Genomic DNA, 13,693 nt, shown 5'->3' with positions numbered 1-13,693 from the left:
GCACTTGCCCTTCATCCAGCAGGCTATACAGAGATGATCTATCTGTGTGCTGGAGCAGGGAGACATGGGAAATCTGGCCCGCACAAAGGCGTCGTTGTGCCTCCCAGGAGCTTCCTTTAGGGGCCGGCTTGTGTGTATGTATGCCTGTGTTTGTGTGTGACAAGGATGAGTTGGAGTTTACCTCCTCAGGCCCCCCCCACTCTCCAGAAGGTTCTCCTAACGCAGGCATACACACATACACACACACACACACTCCCAAATGTACCTCCAAAAAGCCAAGGACATTGCAGATTGCCACCTAGGCGTCTCATTCTTGTACATGTGGTGGGTGACTTTCAAGCTCTGCATGTATAAGCCTCTTATAGAACACTAAAAAAGCATTTGAAAATTTAGGAAACCTTGGATTTGTTCAGCTCGAGTTGTGCATGTTCACTTTTTTGTGAATTTGGGGCAAATAGTACATTTTAGGGTTTGTGTACCGGTGTCTGTTTTTGCTTGTGCATCAGTGACAGACCTTCATCCTGAGTCTGGGTCAGCAGTTTGTTTAGCATCAATTAGAGGCTCTGTGTTCCTCAACGCAAGCGTGAAGCGAGAATTAACATGCAGTGGCACATTCCCACCAGCGTATGATTACACACGGCACCTCCGCTGGAATCGTCCTACCGCGTTTGTGGATGTGCGTGCCTTTATACGTATGTGTGCGTGCACATATGTGTGCATGCGTACATAGGTAAATGATTCAAATTGAGAGTGTGTTACTTTTCCATTTTTTTCTTTTCTGCCCCTCTGTGTTTCTCCTCGCTTTCCTCTCCTCCTCTCTTTCAAGGACTATGGTCTGACCACAGCCATTTCCCTTAGCCTCTGCTTTGCCTAGCAACTCACAGCACATAGTTTCCATAGAACATGCATTTAATAGGCGAGAAGATATATAGATGCTGGAGAAAGTCTCTTGTAAAGGCAACTGGGTCTAAAGATTTCCTGCTCTACTCACAGGCAAACTCTGAAAAACACATGTTCAGTGGCTTTAGTGCAGACTTTCTTAGTTGCATGTAGTAGACGACTATACATGGAATGGAGCCTGAAAAGCCTTTGCCTTGTGGTGGTGGGTTATGTTTTTATTATTATGGTTTTAGACAAGCCTTTGCACAAAAGAGTAATCATTGTTAAACAGAATGATTCAAAGTGATCATAATTTGAACCCTCCATCCATCTAAAGCTAGTAAAACAGTTCATGTTAGACGTTGCATGGCTTGGAAATTTGGCCGTAGTCAATATTTTATTCTCAAAACTGTGTTTTTCAATGTCGATCAAAAAGTAAAGAAAAACACGATGACAACCATTAGACTGAATTTCTGCCTTACCCGTTAGATTTTTTTACATTCTCTGTAACTATTTTTCCAATACAGTCAAACTTAGCAAGCGAGCAAGTTGCGACCTGTTGACTTGCCATTACTCATAGTGTGTGTGTGTGAGACAAGAAACCAAATTACCAGTGTGCGCTGTATTTAGTCATTGTAGTTTTAATATTAAAACCTGAATTTAACAGTAACAATGCATGTTCAGTAGTGTTTATAATATTTTAGGTTTGAGCCCGAAAATGAAATACCCTCAGGTTATGTTGGCCTCGGGCCAGGCTGCAGACCTTAATTACCTTCATGTACTCTATGCTTAGATAGGATCATATAGTGGTATTATATTATTATGTTATTAACAACTCGCTCTAAAAACAAAGTCAGTGTATTGCTCCTCAAATCATTTTGAAGCATCAACACATCCTGACATGTTAATAGAGCCATTGTTTTCTTTTGATAACCGCTTCCAAGAAGAAGATATGCATCATTCATGACTATTAAACATTATTTTGTTAGAAGTGATTAAAACATGCCTAACCCTCTTAGGGATTATTGGATTGAATTCATGCCAGGAAATGTACCACACACATTGCCTGAATCCTTCAGTTTGGCATTATTTTCCCCTTACTTTGATTACACCCTCTGCATAAATATAGAATATAGTTTCATTTCTTTTGTGTCCTTTTGGTGGTCTTTGATGGGGGATGGGGTGTCAGTGGGCCTCTGCCAGGAGACAGGTTTCCTGGCTTTGCCAAGGTATGCCCTCCTCTCTCTCGCTCTTGTCAACGAGGCTCTATACTTGCTTGTAAATAGTGAGATAAGTGTGGTTTACCCGTAGCTAAGGTGTAAGGTGCACTCAGCACCGCCCTGACATGTCTGTGCCAGAGCCCAACAGGGGTGTAATTACCTGAGACTGGGTCAGCACTTTATCCTGGGTAAAAATACTTGCCTACTTATAGAAGGAGAATAGAGAGGGCAGCTCCGTGCAAAGGGAAGCCTGTCTTCACACTTTCAGCCCACTGCTCCTTTGTGTTGGGTGAGGCTCTTGTAGTTTCTCCACTACTCCTTTAGAAGAGTCACATACCATTACTTAACAATCTGTGATGGGGACTCCCGGACAAAACCTTTCCAACTTTTTCTCTGCTTCACATGGTTGCGACAAACTGACCTACAAAACACTTTTAGACGCATCCAATATTCCACTCGCTACCTCTAACTGCAGCCGACTTTCAGTCCAGTACCTTTCCACGCTCTCTGTATTCCCCTACTCCGCCCCTTTCACACCACATCTGTCTCTCTGCCCTCCGAGTCAAGGACAGAGAGGGCCAAGCAGACGTGCAGAGGACAGCTCTGCACCAATCAGGAGACAGAGAGAGCTTGTGTCAATTAAATGGTATGTGCTTATGCCGCAAATCACAGACACATGTTCCCTTCTCCCCTCCCACCCTGTGGCTGTTGCCTCTCTTCTCCACCACCTAATGCAGCGCAATCATCCTCATTACTTAATGAGACCCTACTGTACACACAAACTCTCAATTCTCTTGCGTTCCCCCTGTACACATGTGCATAAAGAGCAGCCACATGCTCACACAAAATAGTATAGTACATGCAATACACAACCATCTGAACCTCTACCACACTGTCAACAGAGTGGCTCTCACTGCCACAACACTGAAAAGCCTCTAATGCCACTGTAATACTATTGTAGTGTGTATTATCAACAGGACAGTGAGCACTGAATTAGGCTGGCAGCTGGGGAGGGGAGAAACCCCTCATTAGCTCCCTTCAATGTATCTACTTCCCCTAATCTGTTACAATAACATAATCTCTTTAAAAGTGCTGCAGCTTAAATTCAATCTGCCTAAAACCTGACACGTGATTGAGGTCAATCCTCAGTAAACCCCATACTGTGGGGTCCCAAGAACCCCGCACACCACCCCCACCCATCTCAGCTACAGTACAGTATGTGCAGGTATAGCATTTATGTTTCGCACTGTGCAGAATGTATGAATGTCTTTCCCTGATTCAGACAGTTATCTCCCTCCACCGCCAACCTTATGCTTTCAGTCAGACGGAGCCTGGCCTGCCGCCTGCGTGTGCCTCTGATCCCAGTGCAGTTTGTATCCTTTTCACAGCCCCTGTTCTATCTAACCCCGGTAGTAAAGCGCCGTTCTGCTCTTTTTATTTTTTGATGTTTTTCCATAGTGTCTCTTGCCTCCAAACCACTTACAGATGTTGGCAGCGGGGAGCGTTGTGGCAACTCCAAACGAGGAAATCTAAATAGAGATCAGGCTGTAAAATAAAAAAGAAGGCCAGAAGAAAGAGAAAACAAGGGGGAAAGCAAGAGAGCAAATGCGAGAATGGGGTGAATGGGTGAGACAGAAAGCAGAGAGCAGTGAGTGAGCATTAGCATAGAATTAGGAGAGAGAAAAAAAAATACTTTCTGGGCATGTAAGAGCAGTGATGTGACTTGAGGGAAGCTTTTATTGTTTTGTCAGTAGAACTTGGATTTAAACTCCCTTATATGGTGCTTCACCCCGGAATTGCATTGTCTAAGTTGTTTCTCAAACAACAAACGCAATGTTGGCGTCCTTGAGGAGGAAGATGAAGATAGAATCATATTTTAATCTGCCAAAAAGACACCTACTGTAACAGGAAACATAAATGTGCAGCTACTACTGCAGCTTTTCAATAGCTGATAATTAATCCTCGTAAAATTCTATATGGTTCAAAACCACAACTTCTTATTCGCCTTTTCAGTTATGGCTCCCTTGGCAGGGTTTTATATTAAATAGCAGGCTATAACATATAGGAATAACACCCACCAATTGGAGTTTACCGAGGCCTACTGGAAAACAGTTTGTCTGGGTAGAAGGTAGACTTGGCCCGGCTCTGTACTGGTAGCTCTATGTTACCTCCCTCCACCTGTTTTATAGGAAGTAGCCTTGTCCCAGAGGATCAGAGAGGAAATGTGTTGAAATACCACGTCCTGCTCCCCACTCAGAGTCAAAGTTCAATACCGCTAATGCTTATTATGTCCATACACCTCCTAGGGAGAGAAAAAGAGCACAGAGAGTGAGAGAGAGGGAAAGAAGTGGCAGTGTGTTTGCAGTCATGCCACTCCCTGTGCAGTGATTGGAAAGATGAGTGACCTGCCCCCCCCCCCCCCCCCCCCCCCCCCCCCCCCCCTGCACTTTATTTATTAATGGATCCATTCAATTATTTACTTCACATCTTAGGGCGACAACAGGCCACAGTACAGAACACAGGGCGGAGATGATACAGCACACCAACAGCGCTCATGCAAGGCAGGTACTTTGTAGAGTTAATTGACTGGTAGGATATACATCTGTAGTATACTGGTGAATAGAAAATAATCATTAAACATTTTAACCAAGAGAATTTGGAATTTGTTCATTTGCTCTAGAGATGATTTTTTTTTCAATTAATCATTTAATCTATTAAATGTCAGAGAACAGAGAAAAGGTCTATCATGACTCTCACCAACAGCCAAAAACCTCAAAGATAATATAAAACAGGTGAATGTACTAAAATCCTAATTTTTGTGGAGCAGGAACAATTAATTGTTTCTCATTTTGGTTCATAAATGACAATTAATTGATTATCAAATTGTCGTCAATTAATTTTCTGTAAGCAGACTCATTGTTTTGGCACTTACTGGATTATATTCATGCTTTGCGCTCCCAATATGAGTCTGCATAATTTCACTCTGTGATTCAGCTGAGCCCATCTGTAATATTTTCAGCAGTGGTGCAATGTAACTAAATAAATTTGAGGTGCCTATGCTTTCCATTTCTAGCAATTTTTTTACTTTTGTGTTGCACTATTGCTGCTTTTACTTACGTAAAGGATTTGAAATCTTCCTTCACCAGCTGATTTCCAGTGAAAGTCAGCAGTGCTTCAGTGGCAGCAAGCACCTTTCACATGTCCTGATGAGATATTGTCTTGGGGGGAGGGGGGCATCATAGTGTCCTGTTTGCATTAGAGGTTGATGGTTCAAACGTATCATTGACCGCTCGGTGTCTGCTCTTATCTTCTCCCTCTGGCCTTATCCCCGCAGCGGCCAGACATGGATCAATCCCTCACGGAATTGGGTTTCACATCCCGGAAGCAGAGATGTACACATGGGTCACTTTCATCGACTCACTGCGGCCATGGCCATAGGTATCCATCATACAGACCATTGACTGGTTGTGACCATGAAGGTACAAATTCATCACGAAGAGGATCTGCGGTGGACGAGGTCAACGGAAAGCAGCGTCTGTTTCTCGTCTGCAACTGTGTGGAAATGGAACCTTTTGGGATAATCATTAATGTTGACGTAATTACATTAAAACATCAGCGTACAGTTATAAACTATTCATTGAAGTGCTACTGTCAAAATGTAGCATGCAAAACAAACCATTTCACCACAATCTTTAAATTTAAACACATGTCAGTTTGTGTTTTGTTTTTGTTTGTGTGTGTATAGCAGCATGTAATGGCCACATAATGTAAGAAAATATATATGTTCACCTGTGTGTTTGTTGCAGTCTTTGTGTTGTAATTCTGAGGAGTGATTATTTGCGTTCAATTATTGAAGCATCTTTTATTTGTTTTAGTGTGCATGTCTATGGGAGTGTCATAGGCCGGAGATAAATAGCAGATACCGTCTTGATCTGAACTCGAGACAGGGTCGGGCCTCGGCTGAGGATAGAAGGAGAGAAGATGAAGGGAAGGATGCAGAGCGATATGAGTGGGAGACGAGGAGAAGAAGATGGAAAAGATTGATTGCCGTTGACTCGGTTCCAGCGCGCTGAAAACTGTGAGATTCCAACAGCAAGGCTGAAACACACGCACACACACCTATGAGATATGGTGAATAGTTGGAAAACACAAGCAGTCATTTTCACCGCCAAGAAGAGTCTTACAACATTCAACAGTATGAAGCAAATCACAAACAGACGAAGGCTAATTAGAGCAACATATTTCTTTTATCTCGTATTCTCATTGTGTTTGCATTGGTAGGTGAACACTAACACACACTCACATGCACACTGAAAACCCCTCTCAGTAACTGGTTAATGTTCTCTAGTGTGTGTGTGTGTGTCCCTTGGGAAAAGCCTGCTTAAATTTCCTGGGAAATCATTGTGATTTAGAGTAGCAGGGAAGTCACTTCCAATGAAAGTCAATGGACCGCTGGTGTGGCAGTGGGCTAGACCGCTTGTGTGTGTATGTGTGTGCTTGTGTGCATGTATCTCAGTGTAAGTGTGTGTGTATGCACGATTTACCTAAATGGAATTTTATCTAAATGTAATTAAATCGACATGATCACATGGACGGAGTTTAAACCACATAGAAGCTGGTAGTAATTAAAATATGTGGCCCTGTGAAGTAAATACAGTAAAATCACAACAAAAGAAAATCACACTCTTACAAATTATGCAAGATGCAAATGAGTTCTTGGGGTTTTGGGTCTGAATGTATAGAGCAGGCAGAAATGCGTAAACACACTTCAGAGGCTTTGAAATACCTGCAGCAGGGCTCGGACTAACGCTTGGAGAGTTTCTGAAAGCCGTTGGCCTGTTGTAGCTGACTGGAGATGAAAATACATTTTGGGGTTCAGTGTGATAAACACCAGCAGGCCAGGTTTGAGGCTGCTATGTTCTTCACTGCTGCTGTTGCCGCTGCTACAAGGAACTAGAGGTAGAGGCTGGCAGAGCAAGCTGAATGCAGATAGGATCTCTGTGGGGGGGCGTGAATGTGTGATCGGAGACTAAAATCATTACAGCTCGCCTGGTCACTGTGTCCTTGGCTCTTCCGCTGAGGTGAGTCTGGTGCTTTCCTCTACATTCCCACTTTGCCCTTTTCTCCACTACCTTCTCTCTTACAATTTCCCACTATCCATTTCTCTGTAAGGTCCTACACATCACTGGCTCTCAACACAAACATGCTACTCTTCACAAAAGTTTAAAATGCTTCCTGCAGGTGAGAAACGGTTAAAAAGTTTTCTTCGGGCTCTCATCGATGCAAGATTTTAATTGCACACATGTACTTCATAAAAGGTAGGGATGACACAATCAGTGCTAATGCAACAAAACATTACACAAATGTGTATTGATTTATGAATCAGATTGTCAATACATTATTAAGATTCATCCCCCATCCAAATGGTCTGATAATCATTTATTGCTGAAGACTGGAGCCTCTTGTGTGAAATAGTTGACAGTCAGACAGCTTATTTTATTTATTTATTTTTTTCTTAACATTTAAATAGAAATTAATCTTTGATTTGTCCGGTAATAGATTTCAGGCTCTTTCTCTTTCACTCCTGTGTATCCAGCTGAGTGTCAACATGTGTGCTGAGTCTGAAATCCTAACAGCCTATATGATACTTCACATAATACACAATGCCTGGTGTCCTGTTCTGTGTGTCTGACTCACTCACACAGCAGCTTCTATGTAAGGATCCCCTATAGACAACTTTTTTCGAGTGTGTGATTTTGTGTTCATCATCATAACTGTAAATATAGGCCTCTTTTTCCTGGTTTCACCCCAGCTGCCCCCATGACCCCCAGTCTGCAGCGGCTGTCCAGAGAGAGAGAGAGAGGGCGAGAGAGGGAGAATGTAAACTAGACTCGCCTTCCTTGGTTCTCATTGGTTGATTCTCTGCCTAGCGGTTTTGTCCTTGAGAATGTGCAGACACCGGGCAGATAATGTTCTGACACCAGAAACTCTAGACCGGGACCAGATCAACACTTTACTCCTTTCTTCTTCTACTTCTCTGCGTCTGTTGTCATAGTATCCGGACATGCAGATTGAAGAAGTGTTTGTTGATGTTATTGTGTATCGAAGTCACGAATGCGTTTTCACTCTTAACGCTTGCACGCTCATTTGTGAAGCATAGGCTATCTGACGGAAATCCCTGGACGCGATATTTTATGCATTTATTTGCATGCAGCAATGATTATGGGGAATAAGGTCTTCTAAGATATTAAGTGTGTTGACACATGGCAATCATAAATTCCAAGAAGAATAAGAATATCACACCCGTTAGGCGCGTCAATTGAGCCTTTAAGTGCATTCAAAACCATGCACGCCGAATACCCCCTAAATTGTGTTACCACTTAATGTAAATCCAAATAGGTTTTCATCTCATCTCCGGTATGTTGCAAGGTCAAAGTTCTCCTTTTACCGTGCGCTCTTGTGACTGCGGGGTTTCTGCAGAAGTCAGCATGCCAGCAGAGGCCAGAAGCATGTACAGGAATCTCCCTGCAGCGCCACATAAACGGCCAGACCCGGTGATCTAATCACAGTAGGCCAGCAGGCTTTTATCCAAAAAGTTTCCCCACCATCTTTAAAGTCTGCGAATAAAATAAAGGCCAAGGACAAATGAAATGCGAATAAGTTCTTATAAAAGATTATTAAATATTATTTTCCTAAAGCACTGCATTAAATTCTGGCTCTCTGGCTATGAGTGCTGGTGCTGTGGCTACAATAAACAACATTTTCTTATAAAGTTTTTGGCAGAAAGTGAGTGTGCTGTCACTGCTGTGTGTTTGTAGTATTATTAATTACTGGTAATATGTTGTTCATGTGACTCAACCTGCGCCTGATTTTGTCATCACAGATCTTTTTCTATATGGCGACAGAAAAAAGTCTGAGAGGTAATTATTGCCATTTCAATGACTTTAATAAGCAAAATAGGAAACAATTTCTTCCAAAAAACAAACAAACAAACAAAAAAAAACAGAAACCAGCCTGAATGAAACAGTTGAAATTTAAGTGTTTGACTATTATTTATATAAACAGGATTTAAAATTGATCCCCATCATTGCCAAGTACATGAAACAGGTGAAAACAAAACAACAACCCGCTGCTGCAGTTTCAGTCCGATTTCAACGCAGTTGAATCATTAACAAACCAAAGATTGTTAAATGCATGACTTTTCAACGATAGTTTCAAATGCAAGCACCATGCTTATTCGATATGATCCGACAGTTTGTTAATTTAAATCATTAAAATAAAAACTTTTAACTATGCATCTGGCCACCAGAACCAGAATCATCAAATAATAATAAAACAGACAAAAAATGTATTACATAACATACACATTGTTTTCATTTTGAGAATTTGCACAACCTGAGTCCCCTTTTTTACTGACCGGCAGGAAAAAAATTCAGGAAAACACAGAGCATTAATAGTCAAACTTTGTATTAAATTGCTCGCATTGTCTAAATATTAACTCTACATAAAACCCCTGACAAGTAAGTTGTTGCACTTTGAAAAAATATATAAATCATTAATATTAGGAGATAATATGCTACAGGTGGCCGCTAATCGGAATGAGAGGATAAGGTTTTGTTTGGGTTTGATGTGGTTTGTTTAAGAGTTAATAGAAAGGCAGAGCAGCACCGAATTAGTGACACAAAAGCCACGTTGGATTTAAATGACAGAGAGCATTAACCCACATTGTGTGTGTGTGTGTGTGTGTGTTTAACAGTATTGTAGCAATAGCCTGTTCTGTGCAATCTGGTTCCAATAATATTGTGGCCACATGTTTGTCTCCTCAGCCTCAAAGAACACGTGTCCAAATATGACTCTAAAACTATGCACCAAGGCCTTGGAGTTGAATAATAATGCAATATAGTATCATAGTATGTCTTCCTGGAAGGGAGGTCTGCACAAATTTCAAAATGAAAACTTCCAAATCATTATCCAAAAAGTGCACTTGACACACACAGTTTGTTGTATTTAAATGCAACTGGGGGAAAAAATGCACTCCTTTCTCATTCAATACCCCAAATTATAAAAAAAAAAAAATCATACAGATAAATGTAATTAAAACACAACACAAAGACAGAAAGAAGTTCAAACCAGCCTCCTCAATCTTGTTGTGCAGTTGCATAATATTTACAAGCCCAAAGAAACCCATAACCATATGATACTGCACCGGCAGTCCTGCTGTTCTTTCCCCGCTGCATTTCTCTAACCCCCCAAACTATGGAGAAGCGCAGATCAACAACATGCTCTTAATATACACGAGAAGATGAAGGTACAAAATAGAAATTATTACCATACATGTCCAGCATGCAGGATTAATATTTAATGCAGATTTTTTGTTTCAATATATATTCGAATATAACCAAGCAGGCAATAAATCAATGAGCTGTTGCATAAAATGTCCCCCCCCCCCTTCCCGTGACAGGTTAGTACAGTTAGATTTGCATAAAGTGGAGTCTTGCTTTTGGAGATTTTCTCAGATTACGGGGCCCACTTGTCGAATGTGAGTCTCGTGTGCTGCAGGCTGCGAGGCCAGGCCTGCTTGTTGTTTCATAACAAAATTACGAGACAACTTGCCTCGACGCCATCCCACACTACTTACAGATTATTCAAAAGCTGTAGTCTCAAAGGGAAAAAAAAATAGAAAAGTTCATCATCAGCCGATCCTCTTCCAAGAAGAAGAAAAAAAGTCTCTTCACTACAAGCAACTAATCTACAAAGATGCTGCGACTGATCAGACACTACATTGCTCTTTGTATCTCAGTTGACACGTGGATGGAGAGATGATTATATATGAGAATACTATTTGATGGATTATTCTTCTAATATGAATATAATTGTTACCGTTATTAGTATAATCATAAACAGTATGGGAGGTGTGGGTTATTATCGTTTGTTCATCAGCCATCAGTCATTTGTGGAGAATGGAAAGATGGGGAGGGGAAAGTTTGTTGTGAGGGGGGTTCACAAGAAAAGGCTATGACAACTCACATGAAAAACTCTGGTGATGAAGGGTTGTCACTGGTTGAGCCAGCCTCGCGGAACCCGTTATTGGCCCCTGACCCCGTCAGTTTCTCACACTTGAGTTTGTAGGCGTCCCTCTCCCTCGCCAGCCGGCTGATCTCCGCCTTGAGCTGCTCCACCTGGTTGATCAGCTGCGTCTTCTCGTTCTCCAGCACGTGCTTCTGCTGCACCCGCTTGTACCGGCAGGACTGAGCGTAGCCCCGGTTCTTCAGGGTCCTCCTCTTCTGCTTAAGGCGGATGACCTCGTCCTTGGTGAAGCCCCGTAGGTGTCTGTTGAGCTCCCTCACCGACATGGACACCAGCTGGTCGTCGGAGAAGCGGTCCTCCACGTTGAGGCCGCCCCCGGAGCCGTGGTGCGCCCCCGACTGGCTCAGGTGGCCGTGCGGGTGGTGGTGATGATGGTGGCGGTGGTGATGGAGCGTCTGATGGGAGTCTGGGGAGACCGGGGACGGGCTGTCGGGGTCCTGGCTGTGGTGATGGTGGTGCTGGCTGTGTGGATGGTTGTGTCCGCCCGGGTGCCCGGACAGTTCATCGGCGTGGTGCGCGATGCTCCCGGCATATGGGTGATGGTGCTGCTGGCCGTGGCCGTGGTGGCTGTGGTGGTGATGCGGGGCCCTGTAGCCTTCGAAAGCGCCTTGCTGCTGCAGCTGCTGTTGGACATGAGGAGGCGGAGGGTGGCCGTGAGCTGTGGCTCCAATCAGAGCCTCCACTGCGTCCTCTGGGGTCAGGCTTAGCGTCTGCGGGTCTATCTGCTGGTGGTACCCGCTGTTCGGCATCCAGTACAGCTCCTCTAGGTGGTTTTTCTGCTCTGTGGGGCTGAAGCTGGGTGAAGAGGGCACGGAGCTGCAGGGTGTACTGATGGGGGTGGAGGACACGGAGCCTTGGGGTTGGAGACGGTTACACTGGCGCACCCCGTTGCGCTCCAGCCCGGCCAGGCCTTCCTTCTTCACGTCAAACTTCATCAGGTCAAAATCATTGACATATTCCAGAGCCAGAGGGCTGCTGGGTAGCTCCGGGCCCATGCTCATCTCCGTGCTCATGTTGCTGTCGCGACTCTTTTGCAGATATGCAAAGGTACTTGCAAGCGTCGCAAAAACTGACTTATTAATCAGCGTCTCTTCTCTCCTTTCTTGTTTCATGCAATAGTTCTTTTGGCTCCTCCACCGCTGTGCACTGACTTGCTGTAGCATGAAACACCGTGTGATTGGTGGAGGAAAAAAGGAAAACGAAAAAAAAGTAGTGGAGGAAAAGTTTCAGACTAATGCTCTGCACACGGTTTGCGTCATATAGCCTACTTCTGCTGGGATAATCTGGCAGGGAGACCAGGCAGGAGGTAGGAAGCAATGCGCTTCAGTGCAAAAGTAAAACCTCAGTCCCTTCAGTAGAAGTGTATTCACAAAAAAAATCAGCATAAATAATAATAATAAAGGAACTACCACGTTTGCTCGCTGAGACGGGCACCAGTCCTCGTTGCAACTTCTTGGTTGTAAGTCCGTTTTTTTCTCCAGGAAAATAAAAGGAGCAAATAAGCAGAGTAAATAGGGCGTCTGATTTTCGCTGAGAAGCAGCTTTTCCAGCTCTGCACCGCAGAGATTTCAAGGCTCGCCTCTCTCTCACTCTCTCCCACTCAGTGGTATCCAGCAGACTGCGCTTGGAGCCAGCCAGCTCTTTATCCTTATAGCGCACCGTGACGTCGAGCTGAAAGGCTGGATCCGTAGCGCTCAGCTCTCCAATGGGAGCGGGACTCTGCGCTGAAATAGAGGAAGAGAAGGAGGAGGGGAGCAGAGGAGAGGAGGGCGCACAATACGGTCTTGACAGCTACAGTCAGCTGACCGAGTTCCCTAAAAGCAGAAGGTGGAAGGAAGGTGGAGGAGAGGGAGAGAAATGCCTTAACTTCACGGAGGTATCCGCTGCTGTGTAACGCACCGCTCCTTGTCCTCTCTCTTTTCAGATCTCAGTGAGAGTAATGTGAGGGCTTTATATGCTACAGTGTTCAGTAGCAAACGTTTAGTAGCACAACAGTCCCTTAGAAAACGTAAGAATTAAACAAACCCCCAGTTTATATTAAAGCATGGCATTCTGGTGATAACAGCTCCAGCTGTTTCCAAATATATCACGTATCATTTCCCAGAAATACCGTGTAACTATCCAGAAGAACCCCCCTAATTTTGCGACAATGAGATTTGCCACGAAAGTGCTTTAAACAACTTAATTTGTTCTGAAAACAAATTAATTTAAAAAAGAGACAATAATGACTTTTTACACTGAATTCAGACCTGTGTTGCAGTGCTTTCACAGGTTTACATAAATATTTCCACAAAGTAACTAATCACAAGGCCGTATTTGCCAGCAGATAAGGGGTCGACATGATAGGTCAAAATGTTGAATCTTGACCTTTCTCGCAAGCAACACAAAACTTTATTTTATCTTACACCGACAAGCTTGGCTTCGAGTCAGATGTTGACCTTTAGACCATATTATAGCCCACAATGGAGAATCGCAATTAAGTCCTATACAGTTCTTGATATAAGTTA

General features: G+C 43.4%; 1 protein-coding gene across 1 annotated transcript; it reads right to left on the bottom strand.

The window, feature by feature from the left end:
- Positions 1 to 9,026: 9,026 nt before the first annotated feature.
- On the bottom strand, positions 9,027 to 12,804 carry mafba (v-maf avian musculoaponeurotic fibrosarcoma oncogene homolog Ba). Its single transcript, XM_046055962.1, has one exon. The coding sequence runs from the start codon at positions 12,347 to 12,349 to the stop codon at positions 11,123 to 11,125; it is 1,227 nt and encodes a 408-aa protein (XP_045911918.1). The 5' UTR covers positions 12,350 to 12,804; the 3' UTR covers positions 9,027 to 11,122.
- Positions 12,805 to 13,693: the final 889 nt, after the last annotated feature.

The sequence above is a fragment of the Micropterus dolomieu genome, linkage group LG08, assembly GCF_021292245.1.
Source record: "Micropterus dolomieu isolate WLL.071019.BEF.003 ecotype Adirondacks linkage group LG08, ASM2129224v1, whole genome shotgun sequence".
Classification (NCBI taxonomy): domain Eukaryota; kingdom Metazoa; phylum Chordata; class Actinopteri; order Centrarchiformes; family Centrarchidae; genus Micropterus; species Micropterus dolomieu.
This window is presented reverse-complemented; position numbering and strand designations above follow the sequence as displayed.

Coding starts and splice junctions, on each gene's coding strand:
- mafba (XM_046055962.1), bottom strand. CDS start 12,349: ATGCTACAGCAAGTCAGTGCACAGCGGTGGAGGAGCCAAAAGAACTAT.